The sequence below is a fragment of the Protopterus annectens genome, chromosome 14.part0 (genome assembly GCF_019279795.1).
Source record: "Protopterus annectens isolate FY-2018-M chromosome 14.part0, PAN1.0, whole genome shotgun sequence".
Taxonomy (NCBI): Eukaryota; Metazoa; Chordata; order Ceratodontiformes; family Protopteridae; genus Protopterus; species Protopterus annectens.
The window spans coordinates 1,057,919,754-1,057,938,482 of NC_056748.1; the positions used below are offsets into that span (position 1 = coordinate 1,057,919,754).

Below are 18,729 nucleotides of genomic sequence, written 5' to 3' on the forward strand. Positions count from 1 at the left end.
ATCCTCAATAACCTTCACTGCAAATTCGTATCATTTAAGGAATGCACTCTAAGCTTCGTCTTTTGTCACACCTGTAATTTATGAGTTACCTGTTTGATTCACATTATGCACAAGTACACTGAGAATCACCACCTTCAGAGGTTCATAGGTGTGTAATAGGCTAATGGCTCTGGAGCCTTTACAAGTTTAGCCCATAGGATTACCCTGGCATCGTGCCACCTGACCTTAATTTCCAGTGCCTCTGTCGAGTAGGGCCACTGGAGTGATCCCTGGGGTGAATTTTCTATTTCCCATCCACTCATCAAGATTTCTCTTGAAGATGGCTAGTGAAGTGCTCTGCTTGACATGTGTGGGAAGTCTATTCCATAGCACGGCAGTCTCTGGGTTATGAACCTGTCCCTCCTGCATATTCTGTTGATTGTGGTAATGAAGTTGATGTCTCTGGAGTGTGTGATGCAGAGGGATTGGGATTTCTATAGATGTAGCATTTCTAACAGAGCTGGGTCAGACATAAGTCAAACAGAGATATGTAGGCAATATGAGACAGAGAATAGTTGGAGTTTTTTGAGTCTGTCCATATAGGACAAGTGTTTGAGGCCTAGGATCCTCTTTGTGAGGTACTTTTGTGGCATCTCTAGTTGTTGCAGGTGTCTAGTGAGGTACGTGCCAAATGGGGCATTGTACTTGATGATTGGCCTAATGAGGGAAGAGTAGAGGGAGACAATGACCTCTTTCTTCCTGGATGCAAAACCCTTAGTAGTGAGATGTGCCACATAGAAAGACTTTCTGACCACAGTGGCAATGTGGTGGTCAAAATGGAGGTTGCTGTCGCCTGTGTTCCCAGATCTCTTATAACGCCTTCTGTGTTCAGTGGACTACCAATGGTGTGGTAGTACAAGGAAACCAGGTTTTTCCCAAGGGGGATGATGACACATTTTTTGGCATTGAGCTTAAGGCCATGGTTCTGATACCAGTCATTGGTCTGAGTGAGGCCTTTCTGTAGGATGTCAACATCACTTGGAGAGTTAATAATAGCTCCCAACTTGCAATCGTCTGTGAACTTTGCCAGCCAGAGTCCCTTCGTGTTAGCCTGGACTAAGTAGATACCAAATAGGAGAGGACCCAGGACTGAACCCTGTGGGACTCCACTCATGACTGGTCTGCACTACTTTCACACTGTAGGTTCTATCTGTGAGCCAGTTTGCAACCCACCTAGCGATATAGGGGCTGATGCCTAGCTTAGTGACTTTTTATGATTCCTGAGTGGGGAATGGTATAAAAGGCCTTGGCCAGATCAAGGTAGGCTGCATGAACCACCTTGCATTCATCCACAGCTCTGGCGAGTGACTCAAAGAAGTCAAGTTGCACAGGCCTGATCTACCCTTCATGAAACCAAACTGTGTAGGATCCAGACTTTGGAGATTCTCTATAGCCTTGTTTATTAGGTCCGTCATGATGCGTTCCATAGCTTTGCATATCAGACTTCTCAAGCTAATGGGGCAATAGTGCCCATGGTCTGTAGTCGCTCCTCCTTTGTGGAGAGGGATGACTATAAGTGTGCCACTTAGTAGGGACAAAGCCTAAGATGAGGCTGTGATTGAACAGGGCACATGGGTGAGGTGCCAGTTAACTCTGTAGTTCATGTAGAACAAAGCCAGGCATATTGTCAGGTCCCATAGAAGCTGTATTCTTAGCCTTGGACAGTGTTGTTTTAACCTGTGGAGCAGTAATACTGGGTGCCTGGCAATCTACTGGTATTGTGATTGGTCCTTGGGGGGGAGGGGTAAATTTGGCACTGAATCTGTTGGCCAGTATATTGGCAATATCTGTTGCCTCGGTATAGGAGGTACCATTGTGCAATAGCTCAGACAAATATAGGTATTGCAGTGGAGATTCTTTACATAACTATAGAAGGTCTTGTGGTTTTCTTTATTATCTGCTACAATTCTGTTTTCATAGCTAGCTTTAGAGGATTTGATGATGGATTTTAACTTTTTCTTAAAGTTGATAAAGGAGTTTTTTCAGCCTTGGGACTTTACCTTATTCCACATCAGTTTCCTTCTTCTGTTGTAGAGTTTTTTTATGGCAGGGGACCACCAGATTGGCTTCCCTTTTTTGGAGGAGAGTATCTTGGTTCTATTGGGTATGGCGAGATCCATGCGTTTGTGTACATGATCGTACAGTGCATTGGTGTATGATTCGGTGGTCATACAACTATTCTCCATTTGCAAGGGTGCCGTAAAGTTAGCCACCTCTGTTTTTAGGAGCCCAAAGTTAACTTTGGAGAAGTTTTTCATGGTGGTTACCTTTGCAAGGGGGGGGGTGGGACAGATGTGGATTTCCAAAGTGATTAGTTTGTGGTTGGATCTAACCAGGGAGGAGTTGACTATTGGTGTTGAGCAACAGTCACCCATGTTAGTAATGACCAGGTCAAGGATGTTGTTACCTCTAGTGGGGGTAAGAACAAGCTGGTCCAGAACATTGGAATTAATGAATTTCAGGAAATGTTCGGCAGGTATATTGGTACATGAGTAGTTTTACCAGTTAATGGAGGGCTAGTTAAAGTTGCCCAGTATGGGAGTGTTAGGTTGGACCCAAATATTCTCCCGGGTGCTTAGGAATGTGGAGTGTGAGTCTTGGGACATGGTTGGGGACCTATAGCAGGCTACAACCTGAATCGCTTTCTTACCCAATGTTAGCTGCACCTGAAGTATCTCAGATGCGTTATGTTGGGCTACCAGTCTAGAGGTGTACACATCCTTTATGAATATGGAAACACCACTGCCTTTGGAGCTTCAGTCCAAGATCTGGGGCCAAAAGGTGTAGAATGAGTTATAGCCTGGTAGTGCAGGGGTGATTTCTGCTGCCTTGAACCAGGTCTCTGTTACAACACAAATGTCAATGTTCTCCATTTTAAGGAGTGCTTCGAGCGAGTGCATTTTGAGATTTAGACTTCTGACGTTGAGCAGCATGGCCCTCATATTGCATTTGTTTGTAGCTGTTACGGTGGTAATTTGGTCTTTGGAACAACACCTAAAAAGGCACTATAGGGGTGGCAAGAGCCTTGGCTAGTATCCAGAAGCCCAGGGGTGACAGATGCAGGCTATCTCTGGCAAAGCATCAAGGTCTGTCAATCATGTCATCCCAGACAGACAGATACTGGATCCCCTTAGAATGACACCAGAAACTTAGCCAGTTGTACTGTGGTATCATTCTGGGTGATGGTAGGATGCTGTTTAGGGCTAGGGTCATATCCACCTGGACTACATAATCCAAGAGGTCCTCCATGTCTCTTTTCATGTAGTCTAGGGAGGTACGTCTCAGGTCATTCACATCTGCATGTACAATGACAGAGCCATATTTGTACCTGTTGTTGAGGGACCTGAGTGCATGCACTGTGATAAACTTCACATATGAAGGGGCCAAGTAACACCTCCATGAGGTAACGCACCATGATTCACTGCATGTATGAAGGAGCAAAGTAACACCACCATGAAGTGATACAACATGATTCACTTCATGTATGAAATGTGCTGAGTAATAATACCATGAGGTGATGCACCATGATTCACATCATGTACTGAGGTGCTAAGTAACAGCACCGTGAGATGATCCACAATGATTCACAAGTATGGAGGTGCTGAGTAACACCATCATGAGGTGAAACATCATGAGTCACATCATACATGAAGGAGATGAGTAACACCACCATGAGGTGATGCACCATGAGTCACTTCAGGTACGAAGGTGCTGAGTAACACCTCTGTGAGCTGGTACACCATGATTCTCTTTATGTATTAAAGGTGCTGATTAGCACCAGTATGAGGTGATACACCATGATTCACAACATGTATGAAGGAGCTAAGTAACAACACCCTGAGGTGGTACACCATCATTCACTTCTTGTATGAAAAGTACTGAGTAAAACCACCATGAGGTGATACACCATGATTCACATTATGTATTGAGAGGTTGAGTAACACCACCATGAGGTGATACACTGTGATTCTCTTCATGAGCGAAGGTGATTAGGAACACCACAATGAGGTGATACAACATAATTCACAACATGTATGAAGGAGCTGAGTAATACCACCACAAGGTGATACACTGTCATTCTCTTCTTATATGAAAAATATGGAGTAAAATCACCACGAGGTGATACACCATGAATCACTTCATACATGAAGGTACTGGGACATACCAGCATGAGGTTATACACTCTGGTTCACTTTATAAACAGAGTTTTGTAGTAACACCACCATGAGGCAACACAACGTGATTCATTTCATGGATGAAGGTGCTGTGTAACACCAGTCTGAGGTGATACGCCATGATGTACTTCACGCATGAAGGAAGTGAGCAAAACCACCATGACATGATACAACATGATTCAATTAATGCATGAAGGTACTCAGTAAAACCAAGAGGTGATACAACATGATTTACATCATGTATTGAGGTGCTGAGTAAGACTGCCATGAGGTGATACACTGAGTCACTTCATACATGAATGTTCTGAGTCACACCACCATTAGATGATACACCATGATTCACTTCATACATGAAGGAGCTGAGCAACACCACCATGGTATGATATACCGTGATTCATTTGGTACATGAAGGTGCTGAGTAACACCACCATTAGGTTATGTACCATGATTCACTTCATCCATAACAGAGCTGAGTAACACCACTATGAGATGATACACCATGAATCACATCATGTATTGAGGTGCTGAGTAACACCACTAGGAGCTGACACACCATGATTCACTTCATGCATGAAGTTACTGAATAAAACTACTATGATGAGATATACCATAATTCACTTCACAGATGAACATGTGCAGTAACATCACTATGAGGTGATATCTCATGATTCACAACATATATGAAGATGCTCAGAAACATCACCATGAGGTGATGCACTATGATTAACTTCATGCATGAAGTTGCTAAATAACCACCATGAGGTGATACAACATGATTCTCTTTATACCTGAAGATGAGTAACACCACTGTGAGATGCTATACCATGTTTCGCATCATACATGGAGTTGCTGATAATGCCACTATGAGGAAATATACACCATGGTTCACATCATGCATGAAAGGTGTTGAGCAACATAACCATGATGTGATACACCATGATTCACATCATGTATTGAGGTGCTGAGTATCAGCACCATGAGGTGATATGCCATAATTCACAACACATATGGAGGTGCTGGGTAATACCATCATGAGGCAATATACCATGATTCACATCATACATGAAAGGTGCTGAGTAACACCACCATGAGGTGACACACTATGATTCACATCTTGTATTGAGGTGCTGAGTAACAATACCATTAGGTGATACACCATGATTTACAATATGTATGAAGGATCTGAGTGACTCCACCATGAGGTGATCCACCATCATTAACTTCTTGTATGAAAGGCACTGAATAACACCACCATGAGTCACTTCATGCATGAAGGTATAGAGTAGCACCACCATGAGGTGATGCACCATAATTCACTTCATGCATTAAGGTGCTGTATAACAACACCATTAGGTGCTGCATCATGATTCACTTTGTTCATAAAGGAGCTGAATAACACTGCCATGAGGTGATACACCATGATTGACTTCATGCATGAAGGTGCTGAGTAGCACCAACATGAGGAAATAAACCATGATTCACTTTTTGTATGAAAGATGTTGAGTAACACCACCATAAGGTGATATAACATGAGTCACTTCATGCCGGAAGGTTCTGAGTAACACCACCATGATGTGATACTCCATGATTCACATCATGTATTAAAGGTGCTGCACCACTATGAGGTGATACACCATGATTCATAGTATGTATGAAGGAGCAGAGTGACACCACGCTGAGGTGATATACCATCATTCACTCCATGTATGATAGGTACTGAGTAACACCACCCTGAGGTGATACAGCATTATTCACAATATGTATGAAGGAAATGAGAAACACTACCATGAGGTGATACGCCATGACTCACTTCATGTATTAAAGGTGCTGAGTAGCACCATCATGAGGTGATACAAAATGCTTCACAACATGTATGAAGAAGCTGAGTAACACCACCATGAGGTGATGCACTGTCATTCTCTTCTTGTATGAAAGGTATGGTTTGGGTTGGGAGGGTGGCTTAATGGCTAAGGTGTTTGGCTTACAAACACAAAGTGCAGAGTTTGAGTCTCACAAGGGATAATTGGCCAGGCTTAAAATGGCTCGCAAGAGCAGTTAGCTTAGTACTAAACTATGAACTATGAACCTATGAACCTATGGAGTAAAATAACCATGAAGGGATACACCATGATTCTCATCATGTATTAATGTGCTGAGTAACACCACCATGAGGTGATACACCATGAATCACTTCATACATGAAGGTGCTGTGTAAAACCAGCCTGAGGTGATACACTATGATTCACTTCATACATGAAGGAAGTGAGTAACACCACTATGAGTTGATGCAACATGATTCAATTCATGTATTGAGGTGCTGAGTAACACCAACAAGAGGTGATACAACATGATTCACATCATGTATTGAGGTGCTGAGTAACACTGCCATGAGGTGATACACTATGAGTCACTTCACACATGAAGATGCCGAGTCACACCATCATTAGGTGATGCACCATGATTCACTTCATACATGAAGGAGCTGAGTAACACGGTCATGAGATGATATACCATGATTCACAACATGTATGAAGGAGCTGAGTGACACCACCTTGAGTTGATCCATCATCATTAACTTCTTGTATGAAAGGTACAGAGTAATACCACCACGAGTTGATAAACCATGATTCACATCATGGATTGATGTGTTGAGTAACACCACCATGAGGTTATACAACATGATTCACAACATGTATGAAGGAGCTGAGTAACAGCACCATGAGGTGGTACACCATGACTCACTTCATGCATGAAAGGTGGCTGAGTAACACCATCTCACATGATACATCATGATTCACATCATGTATTGAGGTGTTGAGTAACACCACCATGAGGTGATACACCTTGATTCACTTCATACATGAAGGTGCTGAGTCACACCACCATGAGATTATACACCACAATTCAATTTATAAACGGTGTGTTGTAACACCACCATAAGGAGATAGAACATGATTTACTTCATGCATGAAGCTTCTGTGTAACATCAGCCTGAGGTGATGCACGATGATTCACTACACCAGGAAGTTGGTATCACCACCATGAGGTGATACATGATTCAACTCATGCATGAACATGCTGAGTAACACCAAAAAGAGGTGATACAACATGATTCATAACATGTTTTGAGGTGCTGAGTAACACCCCATGAGGTGATACGATATGATTCACTTTATGCATGAAGTTGCTGAGAAACACCACCATGAAGTGATACACCATGATTCACATCATGTATTGAGATGCTGAGTAACACCGCCATGAAGTGATACAACATGTTTCACTTCATGCATGAAAGATGCTGAGTAACACCACCATTAGGTGATGTACCATGATTCACTTCATACATGAAGGTGATGAGTAACACCCCCATGAGGTGATACACCATGATTCAAGTCCCTCATGAAGGTATAGAGCAACACCACCATGAAATGATATAGGTTTCATTTTATGCATGAAAGATGCTGAGTAACACCACCATAAGGTGATGAACCATGAGTCACTTCATACATGATGGAGCTGAGTAACACCACCATGAGGTGATACAACATGAGTCACTTCATGCATGAAGATGTGAGTAACACCACCATGAGGTGATACATCATGATTCACTTCATACATGAAGTTGCTGAGTAACACCACCATGAGGTGATCCATCATGATTCACTTCATACATGAAAGTGCTGAGTAACATCTCAGTGAGGTGATACACCGTGATCCACTTCATGCATGAAGGTGTTGAGTAATTGCAGTGACTCATGCTTCTAAACATTTTTTTATTTATGTTGCAATAACCTAACTATCATGTTGTGTATGCTATTTTCCTATACATTATTCAAATTTATACTTGCTAACTTCATTAAAACAATCCCAGTACACTCTCTTTCCAAATCCCCACACTTGTCCATAGTCAATCACATATATTATCTTCTCCTTTGGATATACAGCATAACATACAATACTTTTGAAGCATTGAATCCTGAAGAAATAGAAAGGAAAGCTCATTGGAAACCTATTCTGTACCTATGGTGACACACAGTTAGTTCAAAAACTGCTTACATATGAATTAAAAACAAAAGGGAGCACATCTTTTTTCTAAACTGTTGCACTTAGATAATTGAATTCTTGTAATATTCTAGGATGTATGGCTTACGAGAGGCTCTGCATGGTGATCAGAATTCACAGTAGTGACTGACTCCTCAGATGTTGTGCACAACAATACCAGTCACATCTTTGATAATACTGTTGATTTAGTCACACATTTAGGGATATTTCCAGTAGAATATCTCTTGCAAAAAGAACCTGACACATGAATAGTTGTATAAAAGCACCTATACAACTCAGGCATAAGGTGGAACAAGAGATGAAGAAGAGAAGGGAAGGGAAGCTCTACAGTAGGTGTCATTAACACCTACTATTCACATAATACCTGAATAGTATGGTCACCATTGTGAAGAAATATATTACTGTTTATATTAATTGCAAGATATGAGTAAACAGAATATAATAGAAAATTACCCTCTGCTAACAGTTAAAGAAGTGGTCTCAAGAATGCTAACTTGTAAATTGTTTTCACTACTAGATGTACATTAGTGTTTCTTGTAGGCACAGTTTGATGACAAAAGCTGGATGGAAGGTCAGGGGTAAAGTACACGTCACTGGGTGAAAAAATGGCAAGGAGACTATGGAGACACTATATTACACCAGCAGGAGGAATTAGCTTTTGGTTAGAGGATAACGTTTGGGGTTTGGTAAGGACAGTTAAACAAAGTGTGAGTTTGTGTGAGTTGGTGGAAGATATACAATGACATTTGGAGTATACGATTCAGAAATCCTATAATAGGGCAAATGGGGATGTTGCCCAAAACATCAGTCCTGGAGGTATGGAGTAGATGAAAGAGAAGGGGATTGGTTGCACCTGTGGTGGCAGTATGAGACAGCTATAAATGTGTGATAAAGGTAATCAGGTATGATAAAGTTATGGAGAAGAAGAATGGGATAGAGGTAAGGTGCAAGAGCTTCGGTTAGTGACAAGAGGTAAGTGATTCCTGAGGGATGGAAAGGGTGGAGGAGGGATGGAATAGAGAGAAAGAGATGTTGTATGACTGATTTTACAGAAAAGGGAAACAAGACGTCCATTGTTTGATTTGCACAAACTGGAAGTACCTGGTTAATCCAGTGTGAGAATCACACAATAAAAAAACAACAAAAAAGTTGGTGGTAATCATAGAGAGTTACTTTAATGCTATACTAAAAACCACTAGGTTCACAGTTAAAAAAAATCTTGCAATAGCAGTTCTTCAAGATAATATATAAAATGTACATTACAGCGAATAAGTAACTATCTAAACAGTCACATGACTTAGATTTTATTGGTTAAGAACCATATTGCTTCATTTTTAAAATGGGTTTTATTCAATCCTAGAAAATTTCAGCTTGTAAATAATTAATCCACCTGCATTTTCCTGTTTCTGTTGAAGTAATAATGTCCCCACTTCTAAGGCACTCACTAAGGACTTTTAACACTGTAAAAACAAACTGATGATCATTGCTTTTATTTTTAATATGTAAGCATAGGGATTAGTCTGTATAGACTTCCTAATATCTGACATACAGTCACTGATTCCTTTTATCGTTTTTGATTCATTTGTCCTACATAGAATGCTGAATAGCTCTTTCAAGAAGCTAAATAAACCTTGTTCTTAGTGTCACATGTGGCAGGAGATTTTAAATGATTTATTTTATGAGTAATAGGATGTTCAAGTGTCCTTCTTTACTCAGATGATTACAAAAAGTACAACTATAAAATGGCATTGTGACTTCCTTTTGGATATATGCATTTTCTTTTCTTTATAACATAATGTTTGCTACAAGTTTTTTTCATTTTTAATATGCAAACTTTAGCTTCATATAATCATGTAGATTTTCTTTAATCATATTGTTACTTTTTAATATAGCAAATCCGTCTGGTGTGTGCCATTAATTTTTGAATATCTCTAGAATGCATATTGTTAATTATTGTAAATCTTACTTGCTTATCTTCATTTCTCCAGAAGCTATCTCATTCCTAAAAAGAATTCATCTTGTTCTGCTGTCACACTTTTGTATAACATGTAAATATTGTTTTTTTTTTAAAGAACTCGTTATCATAGCTTCTATGTTCTAAGTTTTTATCAGATTATTAGCAGTATTCAGTTTTGCTAATTGTAACATTTGACCTGTGGCTATATACGGAAACATAAAGGGAAGATGCTTACTGGAATGATGTAATAAGGTGTTTTTTGGTTTTTATACATGAGCCAGGTTTTGGCTAGGATGTGTTTCAGAATGCTTTTAAAGACTGGAGAGAGGGTATTGACCTGATGGATATAGGTAAGGAGTTCCAGGCCTTAGCAACATGGTATGAGTATAGGCCATACCCAGCAGATTTAATAGGTTTGTGGACAGACAGGAGTTTTTGGTTAATGGATTGTAATATCTGAGTGAAAACATAATTGTGTAAAATGGTGTTTAGTGTTGGACAAACAAATGGTTGCTGGATAGTTTTATAGGTAGCGAGAAGCTGTGTGTATGTTAGTAGATAGGGTAGTTAGGCTTCAATTCATGAAATTAAAGTAAATCGGTTATCTTATAAAGTAAGTCTTCCTGCAGGTGTTAAAATTTTAAGAAATTTCCTGTCAGTAAATAGTCTGATTGTCAGTCAGTATTGATTCCAATAAACCATATTGTAAGGAAGATGTTCCTTTCTGAAGAATTTCTGTCACTGAATTTCTTCATACAAAATACTTTGATTCACTGATACTGGTTGTTTAGAAGCTTGGTGCCAAGGTTAAATACAAACTCCATCAGATACTTGGCATGAATAATTACAGGCACTAGCTAGAAACAGTACATCAAAAGAAAATCAAAACTATGTACTCACACGAGGGCCTTTATGGCAGACAGAAATAACATCTTCTTGTTTATTTCAGCATAGTCATGTGCAGTTAAATGTTCTTTGAAAACTGAAAGGTCAGGAGAACGGAAGGTGAAAACACTTTGGAAACTATGGTCCTCATATATATGACAACAGAACAATGACACGATCACTGTCTGATCTGCTTACAATGCTTATTGTCAAAACGTTTTAAGCCTTCTTCCATCTCTTATTGAATGGCTGGATACCTTTGTTCTCTAGTCTGCAGGCCAGCCTATCCCAGTCAGCAACCCAAATTTGTAATTAATAAAACATTGTCATATGTATAATGCTTTTTGGTGTAAAACTCAGTTGAAAGTTATTGTTCTACCTTCACAAAAAAAACATAATGAGAGAGTTTCATTTTTATTAATTATCTTATTTCCATGAATATGAAGGAGACTCTTGACATTCCCAGATGAAATTTAAAAATGTATCTGGAGATAGAAAGTCAAACTTTTAAAACTTTTGAAGATTATATCACCTGCTTGACAATACCCACACTTATCTTACATATTTATAGTATACACTGTATTCCTTTATACAGGTGAAAGTTCTCATCCATTGTGTGGATCCCTGCCAGCAACCATGTGTAAACCAGAAATGTTAATGCTCACTAGGCAATGTAAAACTATAATGTTTTTTTTTCATTTTAGGTCGGAGCTGGCACATGATACTAGTAGAAGCTTTGATGTCTTCTATTCCCTAAAAATGACTGTAATTGAACACTAGAATTCATTCATTCATGCATTCATTCATTCATTCACTCATTCTCTGATACCCACTTTATCCAATTCAGGGTCGCAGGGAGCCGGAGTCTATCCCGGCAGTCATTGGGCAGAAGGAAGAGAAACTAATCCTAGAAAGGACACCAGCCTAAAGCACATATCTCTGTCTGACCCCTCTTTTCACTATCAAGGTAAGATTTGTTCAGCCTAACTTGTAATCTCTAACATATTTGACATGTAGATACATTACATTAGTCTGATCTGCTTACAATGCTTATTGTCAATATGTAATAAATCAAATGAGAGGCAGTGCATAGACACACACACACACACACACACACACACACACACACACACACACACATTCCTTGGTACAGTTCTCCAATGGTACATTTTATTTCCATAAGCTATTTTTATACATGCTTTTTAGCAAATAGTTTAGGACAGACAAAGCATTTCTTTAACTCTGGCATTAATAAAATCTGACTCCATTACTAAAAAGCAATATATTTATATAAAACCAGTGTGTACTAAGATCAAACTAAGCTATTTACACACACAATAAATAGCCTTAATTTTAAGGTTCTTAGCAGGCAAATCAAATCAGTTCTTTACATTCATCCTTGTCATGTGCCTACAAGTAAATGTCATGTTCTTTTCATGTATATTGTCAGAGTGCTCGCTTTTGGCCAATACCTTGCTCTAGCATGTTGTATCAGCACTTAAATATACATTCATTTGTATATTCAAGATGCCTATTATTATAAAATTACCCTACCTCAACCTAACTCTTAAAGGAGTTAGAAAAATACATATAAAATCTCTTTAGATCTTTAGAAGAGACAGAAGATCATTACATAATGTTAATTTGTTCACTAATGCCTAACAACGTTCCCTTAGTTTAAGCAAATGGACTTAATGTTATTAATTATTTTAAAAGATAGAATATACTGTATAAAAGTGTATTTTAAATATTTGTTAATGTCAGATATCAAATTTCATATTATGTTTTTTACACATATGAAAGTACACATCAAATGTGAAATAACTTTGATGAGAAAATATTGTAATTTAGACATGGACTTGTAGAAGGAGACATTTTGTTAATAATTTTATTAGTTTAATACATAATGCACTCTAATTGTTTTTACTTGACCATAACTAAACACATAAAATGCCTTGCAATTTTTGATATCCAAGTAGTAAGCTCATATTGTTTGATATCCAGTTAATAAAGCAACTCATATTTGTTTACTTGTTTATATCTCAGTTTTGCCCTACACTATCATTTCATTATATAATGTCCTCTTTTTTTTTTTTTTTTTTTTTTTTTTTAGTCAGTGATGGCTTCTGTAATGTAAGGCTCAGCAACACCTGGAACCATTATTTTTTGTTCCTAATGCCAAAAGCTGAGTACAATCTCCTCTCCTCATTCACCAGATCTACCAGACCCACTTTAGTCTCTTCTGGGCTCAACCTGACTCATGTCCTATGACAAAAGTATGCAATAAACTTCTTCCATCTCAATGCAACCTTGCAAGCTCTACAATGGCTGCCTTTGGGAGGAGGATACATGCTTTTATGCATGCATAATCCCAACCAAGTGTATACTGTTTGTAGCATGGATCATGGCATAAATCATGCTAAGCATAGATCGTGCCCAAGCATGGATTGTGCCAATTGTGGACTGTGCCCTGCATGGATTGTGGCATGGATCATGCTCATACATGGTCAGTGCCCAAGCATGGTTTGTAGCATGGATGATGCCAAGCATTGATGATGGCATGGATGGTGCCCGAGCATGGACATGGCATGGGCAAACAAAACAACTGCTGTGGAGATTCTATTCCTTTCAGCTCTTGCACATGATGACATCACATCTAGGTCAGCTGACTGGCATAACCTACATTCAGAATTCTTTTTAAGAAACATACATTTGGTCAGCCAGAAGAATACTGTTTGATTCAAACATCTTACATAAATCAAAGTAATAATAAAAAAAAATACACTTGTTTACAAAATTATGGCTAGTCATGCTGGCATATATAACACAGGGTAATTTACAATTATTTATAAGTATTTACAAAACTTCAGCCAATCATTCTAGCAAAGATAACATTATTTGATATCCTCATATTGTCTGCCAGTAATTTTTCAAAGAATTAAATTCTAAATTGTATAAACATTTTTTATGCATAGAAATTAAAAAAAACTGATCTAATTGCAAATCTGAAATAATCTCATGAAATTACATCACAATTGACATGTGCTGACTTTGCTATCAGATTTGCATTAGTTAAAACAGGAGAAATTAATTATTGCATATGCTTTAAATGTCACCTGACATTTTAAGTCTCACAGTGCAACACGCAATAATTTATTTATTTTATTTTATTTTTATTTTACATTTGTTGACTGGGATAGTCCGACTGGATATAAGTCCATTTTCAGCGGAGGCTTGGGGAGACAAGCTCCACATACCAAAAAAGAGACAGTACGTATATCACTGAGTGATAAACTCAGGCAGACATGTTTAGAAAAATTTAGACAAAGAATACAGGCAGATATCAATACACACAATGTGCAGACTTACATCTGATTGGCAAAGACGTATCAGAAAATGTGAACATAGAATATAATCAGATCTCATAATTCACAATGCTTAGACATTCAAATGCTATGAGGCATATATACTTTACTAAACAGCAGGTTGGGTAGCAAGACATGTATTAGTGAAGTTGTTTGTCAGGTTTAGAACAAGAGCACAGACAATGAAATGTGAGGTATTTTTGGGTTCTCTTTTAAATAGGAGTAGTAAGGTTTCCTTGGTAACAGTAGTAGGGAGTAGATTCCAGATTTTACTGGTTGAGTTGGCAAATATAGCATCATCTGCAGAGTTGTTGGATTTTTGGGTCAGTGTCATTAGTTTATCAGCTGAGGATAATGGCCTGGAGGCACCATGAGGGGTTAGAATATTTTTGAGGGCAGGGGTGTTATCAGGTTGATGGAGTATTTTATGCACTACTATAAGCTGGCTGAACTGTAGAAGGGTAGGATACTCTAGCCATCCCAGTGCTTTGAGGTTCTGACAATGGTGGGTCCTAACATCCATGCCAGTAGCGAATCTAGCTATATGATTGTAACATCCTGATAATTTGTTCAGATCAGTTTTGGATAGGTTGGTGAGTACAGGGGAGGCATACATAAGGGTAGTGAGGAGGTGTGATCTTGCAATAGCTACCCTAGCTGGGGGGGGGCGAGGAAAGGTTTTGGTCTGTACAAGGATCCACGTTTTTTGTTGATGGACTTAACAGTGTGATTGACATGTTTATCAAATTTAAGGTTGTTGTCTATTATTACGCCTAGAAGCTTTGTATGGTCATCAGGGGAGATAATGGTGTCATTGCTAGATTTGATGTTGAAGGAAGGAGGAGGAATTCTATGCATAGCCGACCTTAGGCATAGGCCAACTAGGCGTCCGCCTAGGGTGCTGCTCTAGCAGGGGTGCTTTTCCAGTATTTATTTGGTGTAGGTAGACCAGGGTGGGGGCATCAAGTGGTGTGGTGGGGGGTGCCGTGGAGCCCTTTTGCCTAGGGCACCAATTAATCTAAAGCCGCTCCTAATTCTACGGTTAGGGGAGAAAAGTAGTAGCTTGGTTTTGTTAGGATTTAAAAGTAGGCAGCGATTAGCTAGCCATGTTTCTACTGTGCTGAAAGTGGTCTGGGTGAGGGTTAGAAGTTGTGTAGGAGAGGAGGTGGAGCATATTAGCATTGAGTCATCTGCATAGTGGATGCAGATAGCTTCTGGGATGGTGGTGTGCAGATCATTGATAAAGATAGAGAAAAGAAGGGGAACTAGTATGGAACCTTGTGGGACACCTAGGGTTAGAGGAAGTTGGGATGACAGCTTGCTCTGCCATAAGACAGCCTGCTGTCTACCGTTTAGGTAGGAATGAAACCATTGTATTGCATGTTGGTCTAAACTGATGGTTTTTAGGATATTGAGCAGTAGCTGATGGTTGACCATATCGAAAGCTTTTGGGAGGGTGGCCTAATGGTTAAGGTGTTTGCCTTACAAACGCAAGGTACAGGGTTTGAATCTCACAGGGGATAACTGGCTAGGCTTAAAATGGCTCGCAAGGGCAGTTAGCCTAGTACTAATCTATGAACCTAAATCTATGACCCTATGAACCTATGAGAGATCTAGGATGAGTGCTGAAGATAGTTTGTTGTTGTTACAATGAAGACTGATGACATTAGAGAAATATAGAAAAGCCGTGGTGGTACTGTGGAATGGCCTAAAGCAGTGCTGAGAGTCGGTGAGCTTTCCGTTTTGAATAAAAAAGTGCATGATTTGTTTGTGTATGCATTTTTCCATGATTTTAGCTAGTGGTGAAAGAATGGCTATAGGTCTAAAGTTAGATAATTCTGTGGAACTTCCTCCTTTATGGAGAGGTATAACATGTGATATTTTCCATATTGCTGGGATGGATCCTTCTGAGATGGATCTGTTGATCAGAATAGAAATGGGAAGGGCTATGGCATCAGCTACTTTTTGAAGATATTCAGCTGGGAGGTGGTCGGCAGCTAGTGTAGTAGGTTTTAGCTTTTTGAGTAAGGTCCAGATCAGGTTGATAGCTACAGACTGGATAGTTTCAGTAAAGAAGGAGTTGAAACCGTTTGCAATTTCAACAAGGGATTTATCAAGGGCAGCTGATGGAGTAGGAGTGGCGGAACGGCCTGGGTGGAGAAGTTTGTTAATACCAGCCCAGAACTTTTGAGGTTTTAGCTGATATTTTTGTTGTAGGAGGGTGTAGTGATTTATTTTTGTTTAGAATGACAGATTTGTTGGTCTGGTTCCTTAGCTGCCAGTATCTTACTTGGCCCATAGGGGCTTTGGTAACATGCCACCTGGCCCAGGTGTTGTTTCTTAGTTTAATTTTGTTTTTTGTTTCTTTAGATAGCCATGGTGCAACCATGGATTTTACACAGATGGTACGGACAGGAGCATGGTGGTTAAGGATAGCCAGAAATTTGGTACTGAAGTACTCAGCTGCTTCTTGTAATGGGAGTCATTTCAAGACATTCTGATTACATGCTTTGAGTTCTTTTTGGAAGATGTCAAGGTTAAAGTTCCTGATGTTTCTTATAGTTTTGTGGGTGGGCTGGTTGGGAATGTCGGCTTTGAACCTAATAATATAGGTAAGGCAGTGATCACTTAGATCATTGGGTAATGTACCTGACTTGTACTTTTGGGAGTGGCTGTTAATAAGTATCCAATCGAGGATGCTATCTTTGACTCTATTTTTGCTAAATCTGGTGGGGGTGGCAATGATCTGAGTAAACCCGTGGAGGTTTAAATGAGTGGAGGGCGTTTCAGAGGAACAGGTGTTCCAATCAATGTTAAAGTCCCCAATGGTTTCCTGGGGATAGTTAGAGAGCATGTAGGCTATGGATCTTGTTGTTTAGGCTTCTGATATTGAGATGACACACCAGAAATGAGTTTGGAAATCTATCAATCTGGGTAGTACACGTTGGGTTGTTAGATGGTGTGCTTGGGTCTACTGTTGTGGATGGGCCATTGTTAAGGTGGATGTCTCCATCCTTCATAAGATTAATTTTTAAGGTGCTTATGAGTCTTAAAAATTTGTTTAGGATTTTTTCGTAGCTTTTGGTTTTAAAAATAATGTAGCGGTATTTAGTGGGGTGATCGTAATTGGGGGTGAGGAATTAGGAGAGGGGGTGGTTATGTGGTGGATAAACTTATTAAACGCTGGGTTGGTGTCTGTTTGAGAGTTTGGGTATTGGATTTCAAGACGCTGTACATATTCATAGGAGCTTAGGTGATAAGGAATGAATAGCAGGGGTACTAAGGGTAGCAGCATTAGTGTTTTAGTTGTAGTCATAGTAAATTACTAGGGTAGGGTCTGTGTTGAGTGTATGTGGTGGATAAAAGATTAGAGAGAATAGAATATGGATAGTGGGGTGGATAGAGGGTGTATTATTGTGCTAGGAGTTTGCTGGGTTATATGAGCACATGTAGCTGGTTAGCTAATTAAGGGGGCATGTCAGTGGTACTATGAACATAGTACTACTAGGGCCAGGTGGGATATGGGGGCAGGATGGGGTGTGGAGCGAGCGAAGTGAGTGGAGCGGGGATAAACCAGTAAAGCAGATGCCTAGAGGCAGCATGTGCAGGTATGAGTTACAATCACACTTTTTTGTTTCTTTTTATATGCCCAATACTCTGTTCCTAGGCCTTACTGTTAAAAACTACACAGTTCCCTGCCTGCTTCTAAATTTACAATGCAGAGAGCCCATTTTTCCAATTCCCTTTTGTAGCATGCTTGTTTCACTTAGTTTATTGAGAAATGCACTGTTTGGAGGTGCGGAGCACACTATGCTCTTCTGTTGAACAGTAGAAAGCACGCTGTTTTTACCTTAATTGGGGAAGAAAGAAGGCTACAGGAAAGTCTAACCCTTCCAACCTAATGCTTATCAGCATAAACAGAGTTACAAGCGGGAGTTTTGGGGACATTCACCAGTGCTTTTTTGGACCCAGTTTGTTAGATTTACAGGTGGCAAGGTATTTAAGTGGATATTGACCTTATTAAAACAAGTTCCATGGTGGGGAACATCTTCCGTACTTATGCTTTTACAAGCCTTTCAGGGGGAGGTGAAGTAGGAATACCTAGAGAGGGGATATGATTATTAGTACTATACCAAGAACAGAGTTAATCATTCAAACATTCAGTATACATGATTATCAAATAAGTCCACGTGCACCTTTTAGTATTAACAAACAGCAGCACTCTTTCCTATATATCTGCCTTAAG

At 39.5% G+C, this 18,729-nt stretch overlaps 1 protein-coding gene across 1 annotated transcript in view; it reads left to right on the forward strand.

The window, feature by feature from the left end:
- The window catches only part of NRG3 (neuregulin 3), a 1,575,924-nt gene that overhangs the window by 834,414 nt on the left and 722,781 nt on the right, over positions 1–18,729 (forward strand). The window contains exon 2 of the mRNA XM_044055654.1: positions 11,966–12,085. Coding sequence (XP_043911589.1) covers positions 11,966–12,085 — 120 coding nt within the window. The remainder of the gene's footprint in view (positions 1–11,965; positions 12,086–18,729) is intronic.